The sequence below is a fragment of the Podarcis pityusensis genome (genome assembly GCF_964106645.2).
Source record: "Podarcis pityusensis genome assembly, chromosome: 8".
NCBI classification, from domain to species: domain Eukaryota; kingdom Metazoa; phylum Chordata; class Lepidosauria; order Squamata; family Lacertidae; genus Podarcis; species Podarcis pityusensis.
The window spans coordinates 24,700,214-24,722,204 of NC_138033.1; the positions used below are offsets into that span (position 1 = coordinate 24,700,214).

At 46.7% G+C, this 21,991-nt stretch overlaps 1 protein-coding gene and 1 long non-coding RNA gene across 6 annotated transcripts in view; one reads left to right on the top strand and one right to left on the bottom strand.

The window, feature by feature from the left end:
- Nucleotides 1-2,015: 2,015 nt before the first annotated feature.
- SESN2 (sestrin 2) overlaps nt 2,016-21,991 on the top strand; it is a 59,581-nt gene continuing 39,605 nt past the window's right edge. For 2 of the 5 annotated variants that reach the window (XM_081015747.1, XM_081015748.1), the window contains exon 1: nt 19,606-20,017. In XM_081015747.1, coding sequence (XP_080871873.1) covers nt 19,928-20,017 — 90 coding nt within the window. In that variant the 5' untranslated portion in view covers nt 19,606-19,927. Of the gene's footprint in view, nt 2,687-19,605; nt 20,018-20,271; nt 20,492-21,991 lie in introns of those variants that run through there. The other 3 variants (XM_081015745.1, XM_081015746.1, XM_081015749.1) reach the window with 3 other exon arrangements.
- LOC308482588 lies at nt 13,574-21,647 on the bottom strand. The gene is made up of 3 exons (XR_013989344.1): nt 20,667-21,647; nt 16,157-16,179; nt 13,574-14,109 (listed from the first exon to the last, which is right to left on the bottom strand). It is a non-coding gene; the product is annotated as an uncharacterized lncRNA (long non-coding RNA).

Here is a 21,991-nt window from a genome sequence, read left to right on the forward strand (position 1 = left end):
TACATCTATATAAAATAAGACCAAACCGAACACAGAACCATTACAATAAAATTACTAGTTCCTGCATCGTACGATAAACCGCCAGTCATAAAGAACGAAATGGTAAGTTTGCTCAAAGTTGTCCCTGATGCGTTTTACATGCAGCAAGCAGCACAATATTTAGCCCCCCTGGAAGAGATGGATGTGTTCTGACCATTTTTATGTTTAAGTCAGGATCAGTTGAATGCTTTTATTGTTCATATTAGGTGATTAAATCTTATCTGCCCTGGGCGGGGAGGACGAGGGATAGTGCCGCTTGCCAGAATGCCCCCCTCTCACCAAACTTAGGGGTGTTCCACAAGGCCTTGCTGCTCGTTTTTCCTTCTCCAAGGGTGGAGAAGACCAGCAGCAATGCCTCACACCAGAAGCAATGGGTGGGTCGGGCGCCACCCCTTGCGCTTCCACCACCTGAGGCAGCTGCTTCACCTGCCTTCTGAGTGGGCTGCCTCTGATCTTCCTTGCCCCCTTCCCTGTGGTTCCATACAATTTATATTCATGCAGGTTCATTTTTTTGGCTAGTCTGCCAGTGCTTTATAAGCAGCGGGTGTTTTGTCCTGAGCTCACCGCTTGAGGATGCATTAGCTTCATGTGACTTTACTATACCCTTGCCCCCATCCCTCCCTTTCAGGAGTGCTGTGACAAAGGCATGTAGCATTGCATAGTCTCTGCGGTCCTTACATCCTTACTGAGGTTGGGTATCACTTTCTTACAGCTAGTGATGCACCCATCAGCATGACAGTATGTACCATGTTCTCCCATAGTACTGATTTCACTGTGAACCACTGGCTCTATTAGAGGAGAGTAAAGGGGTGGCAGTCAGTAACACCATTAAGGGGTGTGGGTTTGTGGGTGTGTGTCAAAACCTATGGCAGCTCCTGTAATGCGAAAGCAAAGGTAGCCATGTTGCTTTTTGTGTGACCTGAACATACCAAATTTAGTTATTCCACAGCAGGATCCTAAACTGCAGGAAGACGATCTTAGTACAACCTAAAAACAACAACAGGTCTAAAAGTACCCAGTCATTACTGACAATGAACAGATATCCTGATTTGCTTCTAGGGTATTTACACGTCTTCCTGTTAGTCATTTGTTCATCCCACACTTCTACCTGGAAAAAGTCCATAGTTTTGTTGCATGAGGACAACAGAGGGCTTTTAATCGACTTTGTGCAAAACTATGTGGTTGAATCCCTCTTGCAAAATGCTGATAGCATGGACACAGGCACTCTAACTCTTCTTAACATGACTGGTCCTTTCTTCCCACTCAAATTCTTATTTTAATATTTGCAAAAAGATACATGAATATTTTAATGAATTAGCACATAAATTATTCTCCCGAGTGTGCATTTCAAAAACAATAAAATTCACAAATCCTCAAATAAATGCCACCTTGTTTTGATTGCAGTTTTGGTAGCTGTTATATTACTGTATTGTGGAAAAACAAACAAACAAACAAGCCAACTGGGCACACAATTTGCCCCCCCACCACCAATACACAATCCATCCTTTCCCCATTCATAAATTTTCATCAAATGGGATATCCATTTTAGAAATATTGTCTTTCCCTTTCCCATAATCCCATACACAAGTACAGCCTGTGTGTCCAAATATAAGGCCTAAGCACATTTTGACGCAAGGCAGGACTGAGAGACGGAAGATATTTTTAATGTATATTTTTAAAAGGTCTTGTTAGGAACCGTCAGCTGTAACAGATGTATTGTAACATAAGTTCTTGTACCAAAATGTTAGTCTTTAAGGAACCACAAGACTTCATATATATATGTGTGTTTGCTTTCACACAGCTTTGCCTCTGGAAAATAACGCATCTTGTAAATTCCGCTTGATCAGGGCTTAACTCACAGCTTCCAGCACATTCATAACAAAGAAAACTACATCTCCCAGAATGCACCAGGGCTCGTTGCTCTAAGCCACGGTCCCGTTTACCTGTCACGGCTTGCAGCTCTGTGCTTTCTCCGGCAGCAGAGACAAGACAGATTGCATCAGCCTGAGATGTTTTCTGCAGCCTCTTCCCACCCGAACAAAAGCAACGTTAGGGGACCGAGGCTCACCAAGGCTGGATTGCAGGCAGACATGGTCCTCTCAGCCTGGTGGGTGTGCCACTGCTCCTAGTGATGCCTGTCTGCTCATGTGGCCTCGCCTTGTTGCAAGGGGATCTGAGAAACTTCCAGATGTAAAAGGCTGAAGGGAGAGAGAAACAGGACTGCAGAACAGGTACGCTTGATCCCAGAAAAATGACAAGCCAATCCATGCCTGGGGTCTGCGTTAACGCGCCAATCAGGGCTGAAGATCCACAGATGGCTCAACAAAGTGCCATTCTACAGGACCAGAGAAAACATCAGGCAGGGCCACAGGGCCACCTGGACTCTGGAAAGTGGGTTGGGCTCCATAGCCAAGGAGAAAAGGACCGGGAAGAAGCAATGGACACCTTGGCTCAGGCTCTGCTGAGTTCCATCGGCCATCAGCCTTGCCCTTCCCGAAATGACCTGGAAAATGGACGGTCCTCATCGTCGTCAGAAGCAGCAGGGTTGGAGCTTCACCAGATCCTGGTGTTATTGCTCAGGCTCTCCAGAAGCTGCCCTTTCAGAGAGGTCAGAGAGCGATGCTCACAAATGCTAAAGGCTGCCCAGGTAAGATGCCAAGTCTAGGCAGGCTGGTTACAGATTAAAGGCAGAATGACAGAACATGGTCTAAACCGCCTACATTAAACGAGCTCACAGGAGACAACTTGTGTAAATCATAGAATCGTAGAGTGGGAAGGGACTATGAGGGTCATCATCCTCATCAACTTTATTGCACTAGCCAAAGGCCATGGCATCATTCACAAAGGAAACAAAAAAGAAAAACAACAATAACCATAAAAACATCAGGCACTGCAAATACAATAAACCACGGTCACGTCTCCTATAAATTGTTTGTTGCATACAATAGAATAGCAGGGGGTTCTCAGATAGAATATGCCAGCTTAAATGTCCGAATCACCTTTGCAATTGACCGCTATTTTATCTAGTTCTTTTCTCCTGATCTTCTTAGCTGCCAATGCATATAGTGCTACTTTATGAGTTACGAAGTCATGAGGGTCATCTAGTCCAACCCCCTGCAATGGAGGAAGCTTTTGCTCAACATTGGGCTCAAACACACGACCCTGAGATTAAGAGTCTCATGCTCTTCCAAAATCCCTAGTGGAACAAGAGAAATGGCTCCAATGCAGGAGCTCTGTCTCCTCGCTTGGGATGTTGTGTTGGGAATATGTGGGTGTTCAGCGCCAACAGGTACTCTGCACATGATCAGGGGCACTTCCTTATTTGTTATTACTTCTAATGCGACAGGGTCACTAGGGTGGAACGGAAAATAGGTTTTCAGTCCTAGTTCAGAATTAAGGCCTAGCAAAATCTTCCATACCATCCTACTGGCCTCAGCTGAGCTATGTCACCATAGATGATAACATTCTATATTTTATAACAACTTATATTTGCAGGCAGCCATAAGGGCTAGAATTCTTTTCAAGATGTTGAACTGTACCAGTACCATTCTGTGCACTTGTACAATATGCATGCAATCAAGAAATCATATAACAATAAATGTAATAAAAAACAGTCCCTGAATTTCAGATAAGGCTGTCTGTGACCAGACCTGGAATAGTTTCTTCACTGTCCCCAAAATGAGAAGGAAGTAGCAACTTCTTCATATATATTTCCTGAGTAAGAGAGGCCCCATCTGCACTATGTATTTTAAAAAGTATCGTATGACTTCAAACAGTCATGAGTTCCTCCAAACAATTCTGGGAACTGTTGACCCCTATTCCCCTCACAGAGCTACAATTCCCAGCGTTCCCTGGGAAGAGGGATTGTTAAACAACTCTGACAGTTGCAGCTCGAAGGGAGCGGGGAGTCTCCTAACCAGACCCTCCAAGTGTCCTTATTTTCCAGGGAGAGTCCCGGGTTTACAGAAGCTGTCCTGGTTTCTGATTTGATCCCGAAATGTCCTGCTTTTCCTTAGGACGTCCCTATTTTCATCAGAGAAATGTTGGAGGGTACAGAATAGGACGTCCTTATTTTCGTCAGAGAAACGTTGGAGGGTATGCAACTCTCAGCACCCTTAGCAAACTACAATTCCCAGGATTCATTGAGGGAAGCCAAGCCTGTTTAAAGTGGCATGATCATGGGCGTAGCCAGGGGGTGGGGTGGGCAGCTACCCCCCCCCATTCAAGCAGGGGGTGGGGTGGGCAGCTCCCCCCCCCATTCAAGCAAATCAATAAAAATAATGAATGTAGCCAAGGGGTGGCAGGGAGGGGCAGCTTCCCCCCCAAAATTAATAAAAATCAATAAAAATGCATAACTAACTGAGGTTCTGCATCCCCAAAGGAAAGATCTGCTCCCCTAACAAAAATCCTGGCTACACCCATGATAAAAATACTTAACTAACTGAGGTTCTGCCTCCCCCACCAACATGAAGCCTGCCCCCCTAACATAATTTTGCAGGCACAGAAGGAATCAAAATGCAAAATGCTCCAAGAAGGGCTTGCTGTTAGTGTCCATCAGCTCATTGACGCTGCCAGTGAGTGCCTTTAATGTGACAAGATGGTTGTCCCTGCCCACCCGTCAAAGTGGCTTCTGGGTGGTGGGGGAAAGTGAAGACCTGTGTTGCCGAGCTGAAACTGGGCTCCCCAGCCCTGGCATAAGGCAATCAGGCAAGGGGACAGGACTGGCTTGGTTAAAAACCAAGCATCAAAACATTGACTGCCGCATACAGAGTGAAAGCCTGCAGGAGCAAAACAGTCTTTAATAACGCAGCACAGGAAGGGGCCAGCTGTACTTCACAGTGCCAGGTGTTCCATTATCTAGGTGCATTGGCACGATGAAGGCCCTCTGTGTAACACGGAGATGTGTTTGCTGCAAGCCTGTCCTTATTTTCCTTTGTGAAATGTTGGAAGGTGTGACAAACACAAAAGGCCCCTCGCAGAGCAAATCCTGTCACTTCACACGCAGCTTGCAACTGCAGGGGTGTGTTTTGAACTGGAGTGCAACTACCTTTTTCAAGCGTATCTTTTTTTAAAAAAAATGTATTTTTATTAAAGATTTTATTGGTTTACAAAAGTATGTGCAATGTCTCTCTCTTTTTTTTTCTCCAAGTAACATTTTTTACAGATCAGTTTCATTTGTTGAGACATTAGGAAGAAAAGGGGGAAAGAGGTGGGGGGGGGGAAGGTGAGTGGGGGAGGGGTCGGGTGGTGATGTTTCTATTTTACTTAATATATGTGGGGTTTTGTGTCAGCGTCGCTTGTGCAGGTTCTCTGCTATTCACTTGTGTTCCTTTGGTGGTGAGAGAGGTTGGGGTTGGCCTAGGGTGTGGTTGTTTATTTGTGGTTGGCTGTGGTGATCTTTGTTTTCATGTGTGAGTGGGATGGGTGGGTTACCCATATTGATTTGTATGCTGTTGGTGGATTTTTGTCATTGTCTTGTTGGGCTGTGTATGTGATAAAGGGGAGCCATACCGGGGTGAAGGCGTCTTCTTCTGTATGTCCCCGTGTCAGTTTCAGTTTATTGGTTAATTTTTCTAGTAAGGCTGTTTCCCATACTATTTGGTACCATTGGTCCATGCTTACTCCTGACAGGTCTCTCCAGTGTCTGGTTATGGTGTTTCTAGCTGCTGAAAGTAGGTGGGTTATGAGTTCTTTGTGGTGTAAATGGGCATTATTGTCTTGGAAGATGTTTAGTAGGGCCAATTCCTGGGGTGATTTCTAATACTTGCTTAGTTATTTTACATATTTCTCATATGGCTGTTGTCCAGAACAGTTGGATTTCGGGGCACTCCCACCACATGTGGAGGTATGTGCCTGTGGAGGTGCACCCTCTCCAGCATTTTGGTGAGGTTCCTGGGCGTATTAGAGAAGAAGCAAACACTTTCTTGGCTTTTAAATTAGCAGAAGACAGGCTGTTGCAGGAGAAACCAATGCAGCAGGGCACATGTATTAACTTTCTGCAACATACAATTGTGTATCTGACCATGATCCTTGGTTTCATATAATAGGATGTTACAAGCATGGCCCTATTTTTACCTTTGGCAATTGATTTAATGTATTTATATATACCACCACCCCGCCTGCATTTCAGCATCAAAACAACCCTGTGAGGTAGGTTAGGTTGTGAAGCAAAACTGCATTTTTTATAATAAAGAACCATGTGTTTATCTGGAAAAAACTACTATTTAATGCTGGTGAATTTCCACAAGAACTTTAAAAATAAAATTAACTGATTTAGAAATGTGGAGGACAGAACATAAGAGTGGAAAAATGAGGAACTGAGAGCAACAGAAATTGACAGATTTCTCCCTCTCTATCCAGTTCTAACTCCCCCATGGCCTGTAGAGAGAGGCTTTGCAGGAATCTTTGCAGGAATCTTCCGACAGAATCGGCAGAGGGGAGTCCAGCAGGTGTGAGAGGTGTGGAAAAACCCACATGTTCCTTTTAGAAATCCCCCTCTTGATTCCATTTTCCTTTCTGTTTGTGTTAGGAAGATGAAAGACTGAGGGGTTCCAGCAAGTCTAGTTGTTTGGGATGCTTCATGGCTCCCGTTGCTCAGTCCCAGCTCCTGCCCACCTAGCAGTTCAAAAGCACGTCAAAAGTGCAAGTAGATAAATAGGTACCACTCTGGCGGGAAGGTAAACGGCGTTTCCGTGTGCTGCTCTGGTTCGCCAGAAGCGGCTTAGTCATGCTGGCCACATGACCCGGAAGCTGTCTGTGGACAAAAGCTGATGAGATGAGCACGCAACCCCAGAGTCGTCCGTGACTGGCCCTAACGGTCAGAGGTACCTTTACCTTTACCTAACAACTCTCAGCACTCTGAAAACCAGGACTGTTTAAGGAAAACCAGGACTGTTTAAGGGGGTTCGATACTGCTTTCAGAGTAGGCTGCAGATGGGGCCTAAGAATCTTGCTCATTCCAGCATGAAGGGGTGGGGTGGGGGGCAACAGAAAGAAATGTACTGTGAGAATTGAGGCTGCAGTCCTAACCCATTATTACCTGGGAGTAAGCCCTGTTGAATTCAATAGGATTTACTTCTGAGTAGACATGCTTAGGATTGCATTGCAAATTGATTGTGCAGTTGGGGATATGAGGTTTAATAAGAAAGCTAGGCTATTAGAAAGAAATAGACAGTAAATATGAATACCGTTCCATTTTAAATCTTCAAAAACCTATATTGATGGTATGCTAGAAGTTTCCATTACTCTCCAAAGCCCCATTTATTGTAATCCAGTTTCCCCTCCCGCCCGCACTCTTCCTTTCTGGATGAGAGCCTGTCAAGAGAGAAAAAATTAACACTGGGTAAAATTGGAAAAGAAGTTGTTCCATTAAATTATCTCTCTCTCTCTCTCTCTCTCTTCTCATCAAGCTCTTGAATATATATATTGATTTCCCCAGTGCCTTTGGGCAATCATGAATTTCTTTTCTATTTGTGCACTAATGGCAGGCCAGGTGTCTTAGATATTACTTCTGATTACAAAGGATATAATAATTTGATCTAGTCAAGCAAATACTGCAGACTGGAAGCCTCCCCCGTTAGCATTTTTGGATTTCTCCTCAACCCAACCCTTCTCCCCAAGTGCCATCAGGATTTCTGGAAAGTTCACCCATATGCTGGCATTTGGTTCCTGAAGGTGTCACCCACTGCTGCATGGTCAAGGTCTTTCCCGTTTTGCCCAGAGTGGACTCCAAACCTCAAAAGTGGTCCAGAAAATAGGAGAGAGGAAGAAAAGTCTGGCAGCACACTGCAGCGGCTGGGCAGATGTGAGGCCCTTTCACAGAACTCCCTAAAGTGTAAAGTATTGTTGATTTTTCAAATTTGGATTGTGTCCTAATGAACTCTTCTTATATGGCAGTGGTTTTCAACCAGCATGCTGGGGCATGCAGGGGTGCCTTGAATGATGGTCAGGGGTGCCAAAGGCAACACTGGCCTCTGTCCCTTTTTCCTTCCCTCCCTCCTCTAATGCCCTCTTGCGCCTCTGCCTGCCAAAGGCTTGCACAGCTGTTTGTTGCAGCAGCCCTGGCTACAAGCTCCCCAGGCGAATGGTGCCTCTGAGGCTGGCCATGGGGTGTTTCCCAGGTCCCTGTGGGGCAGGGTGAGGAGGCACTTCTCTTTGGGGCAGGTGGGGCAGCTCAGAGACCAGGGGCGGCAGCTATGGCTGCCCTGAGGACTCCAAGGAGAGGGGAGAAGAGAGGAAGCTGAGGGAACACTCCACAAGGAAGGGTGTTTGAAAAGGGGTGAGGGGCTGCCAGCTCTGCAGGCAAGGGGTGACAGAACTGGGCTCCTGAGCCTCACAGGGGTGCCGCAGAAAGGATGTAGTTGGTCAAGGGAGCCATGGACGCAAAAGGGTTGAAAACCTGTTATATGGGATCAGACCATTGTTGACACATCAAGTTTTAGTAGGGTGTTCTCCAGGGATGGAAAACCTGTGGCCCTGCGATAGCAAATGATATAAAATTTATATCAAAAGACAGGATTTCTGGAGAAAAGGACAAAATTTCAGGTGCAGTTTAACAATCAACCCCTCTTCACAGGAAACACTGGGAATCGTAGTTCTGTGAGGGGGACAGGTGGTGCATAGCAGCTCACAGCAACCATAACAAACTAGACTTCCCAGGATCCCTTAGGAAAAGCCATTGACTGTTTCAAGAGGTATGATACTGCTTTAAATGTATAGTGCAGATGGGGGCCGAAGCCCCACTCTGAGCAAACCCATTAAAATTAACAGACATAAGATTTGTTGTTGTTGTTGTTTAGTCGTTTAGTCGTGTCCAACTCTTCGTGACCCCATGGACCAGAGCACGCCAGGCACTCCTGTCTTACACTGCCTCCCGCAGTTTGGTCAAACTCATGCTGGTAGCTTCGACAACACTGTAGACATAAGGTAGTCATGTTCATTAACTTCAATTGGTCTAGTCAGAGTAGGACTTGGGCCTATACCTTTGAAACACTATACCTTTAAAGCAGTATCATACCACTTTAGTCATGAAAACTGCCCTCTCCAAAGTAGGACACATGGCTACTCTACAACGAAGCCTAGCCTTTAGTAATAATTTATTTCATTTCTGAATCTCTTCCTGTGAAGTGTCCCAAAGTGATGAATAACATCACTTAGGAGCACGAGTATATATAAGGTAAAGGGACCCCTGACCATTAGGTCCAGTCGTGACCGACTCTGGGGTTGTGGCGCTCATCTTGCTTTATTGGCCGAGGGAGCCGGCGTACAACTTCCGGGTCATGTGGCCAGCATGACTAAGCCGCTTCTGGCGAACCAGAGCAGCGCACGGAAACGCCATTTACCTTGCCGCCGGAGCGGTACCTATTTATCTACTTGCACTTTGACGTGCTTTCGAGCTGCTAGGTTGGCAGGAGCAGGGACCGAGCAACGGGAGCTCCCCCCGTCGCGGGGATTCAAACCACCAACCTTCTGATCAGCAAGCCCTGATCGGCTAATATGGGATCCTGACTCTTGGGAGCAGGGTGTTCTTCCACTCCCGACCATGCTGCGCTGCAACCTTTGTATGGAAGCATTTCCCCCTTAGGAGACTCTCTGAATCACCTTGGCAAACAATGGCCTAATTCCCCCAAGATGTTTGATCTTGGTTGCAAAACAGGAATGGAGGATCCCTCCCAGTCGCAACAATGTCCAGATGAGGCCAATTTAAATCAGAGCAAACAACAAGAGATTAAAGGCTCATTGGCGATCTGGAGTGCAGTGGAGTAGGAAAAGTTGGGTTCTTTGAAAGGGAGCAGATGGGGAGACAGGGAACTTCTTCGCTTGGATCTGCCTTAGAAGTGAGAGACGGGGGATATTCCTGGAGGCCACTGATGCTTGAGAGAAAGAGGGGTACACCAGTTGAGAAGGCCCTTAGGAAGTCCCCTCCTATACTGGTGCCCCCACCACCCAACTACAGGTTGGTTTACACCATAGCAACAGTAGGTAGTTACGTGTCACCATCTTAAATTTCCCACAGTGGGGTGTCAGATTATAATGCCAGTGTGTCATAGTGTGGAACCAGAACCTGAGAGACCAGGGTTCACAATCCCCACTCCCTGCCATGAAACTCACTGGATGACCTTGGACCAGTCACTGTCTTGCAGCCCAGCCTTCCTTACTGTTTTTAGGACAAAATAGGGAGGGAGGGAACCATGTATGCTGCTTTGAGCTCCTTGGGGGAAAAATGGGATAGAAATGCAATAAATAAGTACACACACAACACACATACAGATATTTTGAGGACTCACCTTATTTGTATGACTGTAAGTTGCTTTAAACTGTTTTCAGTATTGCGTATTAATGTTGCAACCTGCCCTGGGAACTTAAGGTGAATAGTGCATTAATAATAATATTAATTGGAGCAATTAAAGGGCACATCAGGCAGGAGCATATCATACTAGCGGTAAACATGTTGACCATGGCATGCATTTAATTATCACGCGTGTGGAGATTGGCTCCTTTACCATTATTGGTCAATAGAAGTGGAAGATGTGGAATGTCATTTGTATGAATAAGGAATGACTCCATAGTGATTTCTCGGCGGTGGGGGGAGGTTTCCATTTGTGCTATTTTGCAACAGATATAGTTGGATGGAATTATCACCTCAGGGCCTCTCCAGACTTCCTTTTTATTGTGCATTTGTGATGATATGTGCTCATAATGGTATTAGGGCAGTTATACACAATTCTGCTTTCATAATACCATTTGTACCTGCAAAGGTTTTGGGGTGGCCATATTGCTTTGTTTTGAATCAGTGCACGTTCCATAGCTTCCTGCTGAAATTCCTGCTGAAACTTTTTGTACCACCAGTGTTCCAGGGTGTTGTTATTGTTTGACCTGCTTTAGCCGTGCTAGAATGCAAGAGTGCTGCTCCAGGTAGCAATTATGCAGTAACTTTGGGGAGGCATCGCAGAACAACTAACAAAATGGAACGATGTGTGTGGATGGTCCGGCCTGAATCCACTCTGAATGACATGTTGGTGAATAAACCTGCACATAGACAAATGACACCAGTCTAGAGGTTTTCAAAGGCTTTCCATGCAGAGATTAAGGACTGAATCTCTCTCACTCACACCCTGTATTGTGGGTTCTGAAGCAATCTCTGAGGATTCTGAGGTTGAGAGACGATCCCAAATGGGTAAATCTGGCGACAGATTTGTGGCATGTGCTGTTACACCTTTGTATAAAGAAAAGCAGCCCCGGTGCTAATTTCTCCTACTTCTCCATCCCCAAAAGGCACAGCTGTCACTCAAGCTGTCACTCTGAGGCTTGACACAGTCACATTTCCCTCTGCCTGGAAGTTAATGAACCTAGGAGGAGATGTTCTCCTTCCACCATTGGCCTTTCCCTGAACTTATGGCCTTTTTGTAAGATGTGAATAGGCTGATAGGTTCCCTAGAGAGTGGCTGGGTCTGTAAGAAGAAGGACGCAGGCTGGCAGCTGATGGCGGTCTCTTTTTTGGGTTCCTCTGTCTGGGACGGGCGTGAGCATTAATTTGTCTCCCATAGGGTCAAACTGATACCATATTTGGAGGAAGGAGCTATGGTAGCTGACTTGGCCCCCTCCATATGCCATTGGACTCATCCCCAGCCAGCATGTGCAATGGTCAGTCAGGGATGATGGGAATTGTGGGCGGTCAAAATAGGGAGGGCAGCTCATTGGCCTTCCCTGGCAATAACATTTTCTTCCACATCAATCCACTCGTTCTCTAACATCAGCGGCTGAGCACCTCCTGGTAGTCCCTACACAGGATGAAGTATGTGATGTGGTTGTCCAGGAAAGGGCCTTTTCTGTGGTGGCTCCTTGTATATGAACATCCTTTCCTACTGAGATGTGCATCACCCTATCTCATGACCCATCTAGTCCAACATTTTTGATGCAACAGCAGAACGCGGCAGGAAGATTAGAACCAGGACCATTGTCAAGCGGCAGGGGCTGGTGATAACACAATCTTCCTTGAGGAAACCCTTTGTTGAGCCACAGAGTTGTGCAATGGCGAATGCAAAAAAGAAAAAGAAGAAGAAGAAGACCCCATCTCTTGCTTTGTTGCCTGCAGGCTGGTGGGCCTTTCCCCACTCCTGCAGCTAATAAAAATCAATATGGGGTGTGAGGAGCCTCTAGAGCTACAGCAGAAGCTTCGTCCTCCATGGCCCTCCTTTATTTGTAGTGTTATTTGCCCAGATTGGCTGAGGAACTGCCTCTCCTCTGCACTGCAACGACCCATTCAATGGCTGCTCTGAGAGGCACTCTCACTCTCAGGCAAGGTGCAAAGGCACGGTCCTCTAATTGGTAGGCGTCCCTGATTCAAGCTGTTGCCGGGCAGAAGAGGGCGGGGGGAGCAAAGAAAGACCTGGGATGTTTTGTTGCAGAGCATTTCTGTTTTCTGGACTTCGCCGCATGGAAGTCTTCAGATCAGACAGCAGAGATTGCTGTCTGGGACCTGGTTTTAAAATAGCTTCTGGTTGGAATGAAGTAGAGCTGAAAATGACCAGGGTGGGAGACAGTCCAGGTTTCTTCCAACTAGGTTCAAATGTTTGTTTTCATCCATTAGTAAGTGGCAAGTGGCAAAGCAGCATTATGAGACCCTTGGAGAGATGTGCGGCTCGATCTTGCGCATAGGGAAGTAACTCCCACTTTAGTCACTGTTGCTTGCTTCTGTACTTGTTTGATTTCCCTACATGCCCTCCACCCTTCTCCGTATGAGTTGCAAACAGTATAAAAATATAACATCGGTTACATTCCTTTTTCGATCCTATGAAAATTAATTTCAAATTATACACCAAAACTATAGGGTAGTAGCCAATGCTAGTACTACTCAGAGTAGATCCACTGAAATGAGTGAGCCTGAATAAGTTAGATCTATTAATTTCAATGGGTCCACTCTCAATAAAACTTACTTCAAATATTGCCCTCTATAACTATACTACACCTACTGTAACTATTTTTATATGTAACTATATATTTATTTTAAGAGTGTGTGTGTGTGTGTGTATTGTCTGATAGTATCCATTGTCAAATCGCTACTAATTATGTTGCTGGATTATTTACCATTGTGTTGCTTGTTTGTCAACACAGGCGACTCTCAATTTATGCTGGCTTATGTTCCTGAAATACTGTGTAAAGTCAAAATTGCGTATAGTCAAAACACACAGGCTTCAATGGCAGGTGGGATTGTCAAAGTATTTTTTTCAAGATGTTCACCCTATTTCTGCCCCTTTAATTTTTTTTTTTTTAATGCCAAGCGCCTAAAAAGAATGCACACAATTTAAACATGTGTAAGTTATCTGTACAGTGTTTTATTTATTATTGTTTATTTCTATTTAAATTTTGTAAAGCTATAAATTAATTTTTAAAAAAATGCAGGAATAAAAGTGGATAAGATTTTTATTTTCTTTATTTTTTAACAGAATGCATATGTTGCCCAATTACAAAGTTTTATGGGTGACTTATAACAAGAATAAAAACATTACGTGAGATGGTGTTGCAGTAGCTGTGCTTTGGAACCCCCTGCCTATAAACAAGAGGCAGGCACCTTCATGATGCAGTTTTAGGCCCCTGCTAAAATCTTTTTTTTTATTATTTCAGTAGATCCACCCAGACACATAATTTGGTTGTGAATACTTGTTTTGAAATTCTGCTTATTTTTTTTTAATCTGTATTGGATTCATCATCATTGTTTTATACATGCCACTTGGATTATTATTATTTAATTAAGTGGTTTACAAAATTTGTTAGGCAGTGTAAAATGCAGTGATAAACCGCCAAAACAAAACAAAAATATAATACAGTGTCAAAACTGTGCCAGCAGGAAATAAAGCCAGTGTGTGTTACAGTCACAAAAAATCTTATCTTTGGGGAAAGCGGGTGTTTTTGACAAGACCTCCCTATCAATTATACTTGCCAGTAATATCAAATCAAATAGCATCGCAGAATTTGCCAGTATGTAATTGAATCCCACCTGAAAGCAGCAACCGTCCAGAAGCAAAGCCAGTGAAAAGGTATCAAGGTCTTCCTAGATGTTGCAGGCGAGATCTATGATTGAAGTAAGCCATTATAACAAGTCAGCTCTGAGTATAAATAACACTGGATATAATACCTTCTATATTTGCCTTGTTTGGAACCACATCATATTTGACCCATTTGGCACAGAACACAAAGACAAGCCACAAGCAAGCAGGCAGGTTCCTGGAGAGAAGATCATGGTAACTTTTTCATTTTCTGGTCCTGCCGTCTCCACTCTTCTGTGTGCTACGTTCAATCCTGGGCTTATTTCCTCCAAACAAACCATAAGCAGTAAGCCATAGAACATAGAACCTTGGCTGCAGCTCCTGGTTTGTCCAGAGCAAGATAAACCACCTATTCAGGTCTGGACATAAGGCAAAGCCAAACCATGGCTTAGCTCCCAGCAGTGCAGCAGCAGGACGTGAGAAGGAGCAAAGTGGCTGCAATCTTCTCTCCAGGAACCCACACGGTTTGCTCATTTGCCATGGTTTGGCTTAGCGTTATGTGCAAACTGGGCCACTGACAGCTCATAACGCATTGTCAACAACCAATATATATAGCCCAACATCTCTTTCCTCTTTTGTGGTTTCCAGCTTGTTGAGTCATTTGCTGAAAATAAAATATATGATCTCATTTTGTTTAATCCCTTAAAAAAAAGAACTCAGGTATCTTAAAAACAACATTTTACTGATGTCTATGTGTGTCCAGTGGAGGTTTGAGGGCAGACCAGGAAAGGATCAGTTTTCATGACTTACCGTATTTTTCGCTCCATAGGACGCACTTTTTCCCCTCCAAAAATGAAGGGGAAATGTGTGTGCGTCCTATGGAGCGAATGCAGGCTTTCGCTGAAGCCTGGAGAGCGAGAGGCATCGGTGCGCACCGACCCCTCTCGCTCTCCAGGCTTCAGGAAGCTATCCGCAAGCCTTGCAAGCCCGGCGGGAGTTCCCGCGGGCTCACAAGGCTTGCGGGCAGCAGCCTGCAGCCCCGGCGAGTGTCCGCAAGCCTTGCGCGCCCGGCAGGAGGTCCCGCCGAGCGCGCGAGGCTTGGGGCAGCAGCCTGTCGCCCGAAGCACGGGGAGCCCTCCGGAGGGCTCCCTGTGCTTCGGGCGAGTGTCTGCAAGCCTTGCGCGCCCGGCAGGAGGTCCCGCCGAGCGCGCAAGGCTTGGGGCTGCAGCTTGTCGCCCGAAGCACGGGGAGCCCTCCGGAGGGCTCCCCGTGCTTCGGGCGAGTGTCTGCAAGCCTTGCGTGCCCGGCAGGAGGTCCCGCCGAGCGCGCAAGGCTTGGGGCTGCAGCTTGTCGCCCGAAGCACGGGGAGCCCTCCGGAGGGCTCCCCGTGCTTCGGGCGAGTGTCTGCAAGCCTTGCGTGCCCGGCAGGAGGTCCCGCCGAGCGCGCAAGGCTTGGGGCTGCAGCTTGTCGCCCGAAGCACGGGGAGCCCTCCTGCAGGAGTGAGTTCCATAGTTTAACTAAGTGCTACATAAAAGTACTTTTTTCTATCAGTCCTCAATCTTCTGACGTTCAGCATCATCTGATGCGCACGAGACCTGGTGTCATGACACAGAGAGAGAAACTTCTCTCTCTCCGCTCTCTCTGTGCCATGCATTATTTTATAAACTTCTATCATCTCACTTCTTCCTCGTCTTTTTTCTAAACTAAAAAGTCCCAAATGCTGCAGCCTTTCTTCCTCGGGGAGTGGCTCCATCCCCTTGATGATCTTATGAGTGTTGTTGAAGAACGAGAACCGTGTTGTTTATAAGTAGATTACTTCTTTCCTGTAACTTCAGAAGTGCTTCTTCAGTGCTGCTTACCTCCAGGGCAAATTTATGGCTCTGGATCAACTGCTCTGGGCGTTCAAGGAACAAATGTTATTTGAACAGTGTGCTAATCTCCTCTGCCTCCCCCCCCCCCTTCATACTCCCCTCTCTTTATCACTTTGTTGTTCTCTCACTGCAGTTGTTTTGCACATTCCAGAGAAAAGAGGGCCCTCTCCACACTTGATCACTGTGTACTCGTGTTTTTTTTCTTAACTCATCTCAGAAACTGAAGGAAAGAATAGACACCTATCTTGCCGGTTACTCACCGAAAAACGTCTCTTAGTCATACCTGTGAAAATAAAGGAAGACAATCAACTCTCTAGACGTTTAAAGCAGTGAATCCACAGCCTTAAACTGAGAATTCCTCCGAACTAGAATAGTTACAGCTCAAAACTTGTGCATGTTCCTTCGAAAGTCAGTCCCATGTGGGGCTTGTTCCTAGGTAAAGTGTGCATAGGATTGCTGCCTCGGCTGAGTCATTTATTTATTAAACTTACATCCCGCTCTTCCTCCCAAAGGAGCCCAGGGTGATAAAACACTGCAGCCAGTGATAAAACAATGCAGTTAAAAAGTACATATACAATTAAAACATAAGATAATCACACGCTCTCACAGCAAGTAATTTCAAGGTTGCCAGGAGCTGCATCTTTCAGGCATCAAATGCCTGGGTAAACAGGTGTTTTTCAGCTAATAACAATCAGGCACACCTCACGGAGAAGGCATTCCACAAACAGGGAACTGGCACTGAGGATAGGTTCACATTTTGGCTTACTCTGCACCTAGTGCGGTCCTACTGCTAGTTTCTGAAGCTGCGTTCACGTTTGCCACAATCCCTAGCAGTTCTCTAGTTTATTACTGCTGTTTGGTGTGCTTTTCCTAAAACCAGCACCAGCTTCAGTCTGGTTAGAAGAATGGATGAGGAAGAAAGCGGTAATGTGAACATGCCCTAACAGCCTTTGTGCAGGGACAGATCTGTGTGCATAGATCTGTGTGCATGTTCTGGCGGCAGCTTAATGAACAGGAGTTCCAGGGGGGCTGCAGGGAAAACAAAAAATGTATGTCAGGTGTAGACATTCCCAGCTCCCCTTCCTGAAAAATGAAGAAATACTTGTAAATGTGGCTTGATGTGCAGTGGGGAGGGGCAGGATGACTCTGCTGCGCTTCAAGCCCCTAATGTGAACATACCCAAACCCTAAGGCTACTTCCATACTGTTGCTATTTTGCAAGTGGGATTCAAATTCAGGATAAGTTCTTGATAAACAGGTTGCCTGGAAGCAATGCAAATGGCACTCTTGCGCAACAAATCTGCTCCCATTCACTCGATGTTGTGCAGTACGAAAAGTGGTGGAAAACTACAGTGGAAAGTGCAGGATAACCACCACTTGACAGCAACCTGCAAACATTTGCAGAAAAATCATGATGATTACTCAATATATGATTCCCTCACTTCCAGAAGAGCTGTTTATTGAGGATTGTGGTTGTTGTTTTTTAAGCTTTTCTCCTGAATTTTTTTTTCAGTTTCAAAAAATACATATGACATACAATCCCCATGTACCTTCCCTGCCCGAAAAATATTCCGTGCATAAGATTGCATCAAAGTCAATCAGCAGTCAGTAAATGATAGGCAAAGATTAAGCCGCTTTGTACAAGATTATATCAGTTAGCAGGGGCGGCCCATCATATTTCGCCACATCCGGAACCCGGAACCCAACACTGCAGCTGCTTCTTGCTTCTCTGGCAGTGGCAGGAGGAGGCAAGTGGTGTCCATGGAACTCCAGGACCACAGCAGGCCTCCTGCCCCCCACCATCGCCAGAGAAGCAAGAAGTGGCAGCAGCAGTAAGAGCTCGCACAGAACTCCACGAAAGCTTGCCAGAACCCACCACCATAGCAGCAGTGGCCGCAGATGGAGATGTGCAGTGTGACACAGCAGGACCTGCCGCATCTGGGTCCCAGTGGGATCCTGGCACTTGAGGCAATTGCCTCAGTTGGTCTATTTGTAAGGTCGGCTGTGTCAGTTGCTTGCCTTCTACTCTCTGTCTTTACAGATTGCCCCAGACTGAAATACAGTGGTACCTCGGGTTACATATGCTTCGGGTTACATATGCTTCAGGTTACATACACTTCAGGTTACAGATTCTGCTAACCCAGAAATAGTGCTTCAGGTTAAGAACTTTGCTTCAGGATGAGAACAGAAATTGTGCTCCGGCGGCGCAGCAGCTGCAGGAGGCCCCATTAGCTAAAGTGGTGCTTCAGGTTAAGAACAGTTTCAGGTTAAGTACGGACCTCCGGAACGAATTAAGTTCTTAACCCAAGGTACTACTGTATGGGTAACTGGTGGCAAGTCCTTTCTGAATAAACATGTGCCACACAATTCTAAATCAACTTGCGGTCTTTGTGTTCGTTAGCGCTCTCAGATACTTCCTTAGTTTCTCCGTAACAGCTGTGTTCCATAACGTAGCCCACCACGAGCGTTTATTGAGCAGAGAGGTGATACAAAGATGCTTCAAGCAAGCATTATCCCACAGCTTCCAGTGCATTTTTCCTTTACAGAAGTCTCATTACCTCACAGGTATGTTGTGAGGTGAAATAAAAAATGGGGAGGAGAACTATGTACGCTACCTTGAGCTCCTTGGAGGAAAAGATGGGATAGAAATGTAATTAATAAGTAAACAAACCCCCATTTTACATGATTGAATCCCACCCGAAAATAGTGTCAGTCTGGAAGCACCCATTGTCTAACCTCCTCACAAACTTGGCGTAAACAGATTAGGGTGTTTGCTCAGTAAACTGGTTATCTGGAAGTGAGCTTTAGCTGCGCAACCTAAAATTGCCAGCAGATGCTTGAATCCCACCAGCAAGAGACAGTCTGCAAGCAGCCCTGCTTTCTTTGAAGGTTGGGGGTGGGGGGGCGTTATGAACGTTGCCCTCTTGTATCACTTCCAAACTGATGCTATCGTCAGCTGGTTGTCAGTCACATTCCAACAGATTCAGGGTCGCAATTACAGCTGATTTAGTAAACTTGCGCAACAAACCCACTTTCCCCAATCGATCGGACTTTTGGGGGAGGGAGGTATTGGTCTGTAAGGTTTTTGTTCTTTTTTATCATGTATTTTGTGCTTTCATATTGTATTTTTATGTTGTGAACAGCCCTGAAATCTGCGGTTGGGAAGCGCCCTTATTGCGCATTAGGAGCATATGCGGCCAACAACCCCACCAGAATGTGTCCAGAGAGCCGCGCGAAAGCGCGACAAAGTCTTCAGGCGCCCGCATATCGCGACAGACCGGCCCTAACAGACCCCGGCGGATCGCTGCGCTTCCAAGGCTGCTTTCCAATCGGCCGGGCCCGTCCCGCCCCGCGCAGCAGCAGCAGCAGCAGCACAGCCGCCGCCAAATTTTCCACCCCTTTCCCGGGGCATGTACGTGAGGAGAAAAACAACCTCGGCGGGAACTACGCCTCCCATGATCCCAAAGCGGGCTGTTGTTCTCCTTCCGATTGGTGCAAAAGAGGTCGGCAGTTTGAAGCCCCAGTCTAGGGAAAGCCCCGCCTGCATCCCAACGATTGGCTTTTCGGGGCGGGCGTCGACGCCTCTTTTCCCTCCCCTTCAGTAAAGCAGCTGTTCGGGGGCGGGGCTTCCCTCCCTCCCCCAGTGCTCTTGAGAGCGATTACTTGGAGGAGAGTTTTCAGTCGGGCGCTTCGCGAGCCTCTTGAGCGTTCTGGAACCCCGGTGCACCGGGACGTTCTAGAACTCCGCCAGTTTCGGGCGTTCTGTCGCAGAAGCCTCGCGGAGAAGGAGGGGCGCTCAGCCTCCCTGTGACACTTGACGCGCCCAGGAGGGGGGGGGGTCCGCCTGCCCGCTCTTGCCTCTTTGCACTTTATTCCTCCCTCTCTCGTTCTTAAGAATTTGCACCACCTCCCCCCCCCTCAAGAATTGCTTTTTCAAACTCTTCCCAACTTTGGAGGAAAAGCTAGCGGACAGCGATCGCGCTTTATTCTGGTGTGCGTGACCCGCGCGGCTCCCCAGCGCTACACGGCACCATGATGGTCGCAGACTCCGAGAGTTGCGACGCCCCCGGAGTGCAGGGCTATTTACCCTGCAAGAGCCTCGGAACTTTGAGGAGTAAAGAGGTAAGGCAAACGAGGGAGACGCGTGCCTCTCTCTCTTTCCCTCTTGGGGGTATTTTGGGGGGAGGGTTACCACTTGCCTTTCAGCTGTAACCCTGGCTAACTTTGTGCGGCGTCGGTGTTTGTTTATTTCCCCTCCCCGGGCGCCGGTTCTTTGCCATTTTAGGGGGATTGGGAGGGGGGAGCGAGGAGGAGGGGGGCGCTCCAGTTGCTGCAGAGTTGCGTAAAAGGTGGTTGTTATGATGATCCTCCGAGCAGGATACATTAGAACCTAGTTGCATCAGCCGTAGAGACACAAACAAGCACACGGAGGCTTGGGGTCTTGAAAAACACACACACTCAAATCTGGGGTGAGAGCGTGGCTGCTGTACTGTACCGGAGGCCACTTAAGTGAGATTAATGATCAAACGGGCTGGGAGAGTGAGCCGTCGGCGCAAGCGGGGATGTGCCTTCCCTCCTTCTGAAAACTGCAAAATGGTAAGCGGTTGCGAACCTTTTACTTTGGTGTCTTGGTCCGTTAGGACGGCCTCCTCGCCCCCCAATCATTCGGCCCCCTAAATGGCTAAATAGACCTTACCCGCAGTCCTGGCTACCCTCAGAAATACCGGTAAGTCCTATTGAATTCACCGGTCCTGACTCCCAGGTAACTTACCGGTGTGCACTAGAGCGCCCACTCTTCTCCTAACTGGGACTTTTGGAGCAAATAAATGCCGCTGTGTTGTTTTTTTAAGTTCCATGTGTAAGCAGGGGTTAGGATTGCCGCAGCCTTGCTTTGGGTTATCGGCTTGTGTGGGTCAAGGGCTCCCTCTTGCATGATGTTCATTAGAGGGAGGCGGTAAGTTCCCGTTTTGACTTGTTTCTTCTAGTGGTCAAGCACACATGTACGGGCATGCCCCACACTGTGTGCCCCACACTGCCGAGGGCGGAAGGGGGCCAGCTTAACTGCAGGATTTCTGCATAGATAACTTCTATCTCCAGGATTAGCTAAGCAAACACTGATAACTTTTTCAAAAGGGTTGCCCCTTTTGCAACCCATAGATTGACCCACTACAGAAAATGTGACTTATTGCACTTTAGTCACCCCCCCCAAAAAAAGGGTCCCCTGGACACCCACCAGTTATACCCAGCTCAGCACTGCAATGGGGTGGAAAATCATACTGCATCCTTTCTTCAGATTGTTTTAGCTGTCCGAGAGTTTTTAAATTGCTATAAGATTTTTTAATTGCTATAAGGTTTTTAAATTATGGATTTCCTGGCCCCACTGCTTTAGTGTATAGTTATGGGTCAGTTTGGATCTCAAAATATTTGTCACTGTGTATTGATACCACATGGCAGTGGTGGTGGTTTACAAAGGGTTAATCCGGTGTATAATTTTAATGGAGTGGTGAATACCTCCTGTTTGGCTTTGCTGCATTTCTCCCTCTCCTCACCACCCCCAGCCTTCCCATCAGGATTGTGAAGTTTCTTTGGACACCATAAAGCCCAAATTGACAGGCCATATTTTGAGTTTTGCAAGCGCTGAAGACAGAGCCAATATTGGCTTTGCCTGTTGGCCCACTGGGATGGAGCAAAGGGCTCTTTAAATCTCTCTTCCCTGCAGTGAAGAGCAACAGAGGCTTGGGCTGAAGCCCCTCCCTGGATCATGCAGTTCAAGACACAAGCCAAGGGTCTTCGCTTCCATTTGCACACAAGCACTCCTTGCATGGGCACTCCTTGGCTCTTGCTCCTCAGTTGTTTCTCCTCACTCCTTTTTGTCTTAAGTGCGAGGGTGGACAACAGCCACTGTTAGATTCGGAGCAGGAAGTGTGAATAGCTTTAAAAATCCCTTGGTTTTCATTTGTTTGTTGATTTTATTTCTGTTTTACCAGTGTCTTTCTATAGAGCAGGCATGGAGAACTACTGGCCCATGGACCTGAGGTGGCCCCTGCCCACCCCTTCTGGCCCACAGCACCCCTCCCTATGCTCTGTATGGCATAG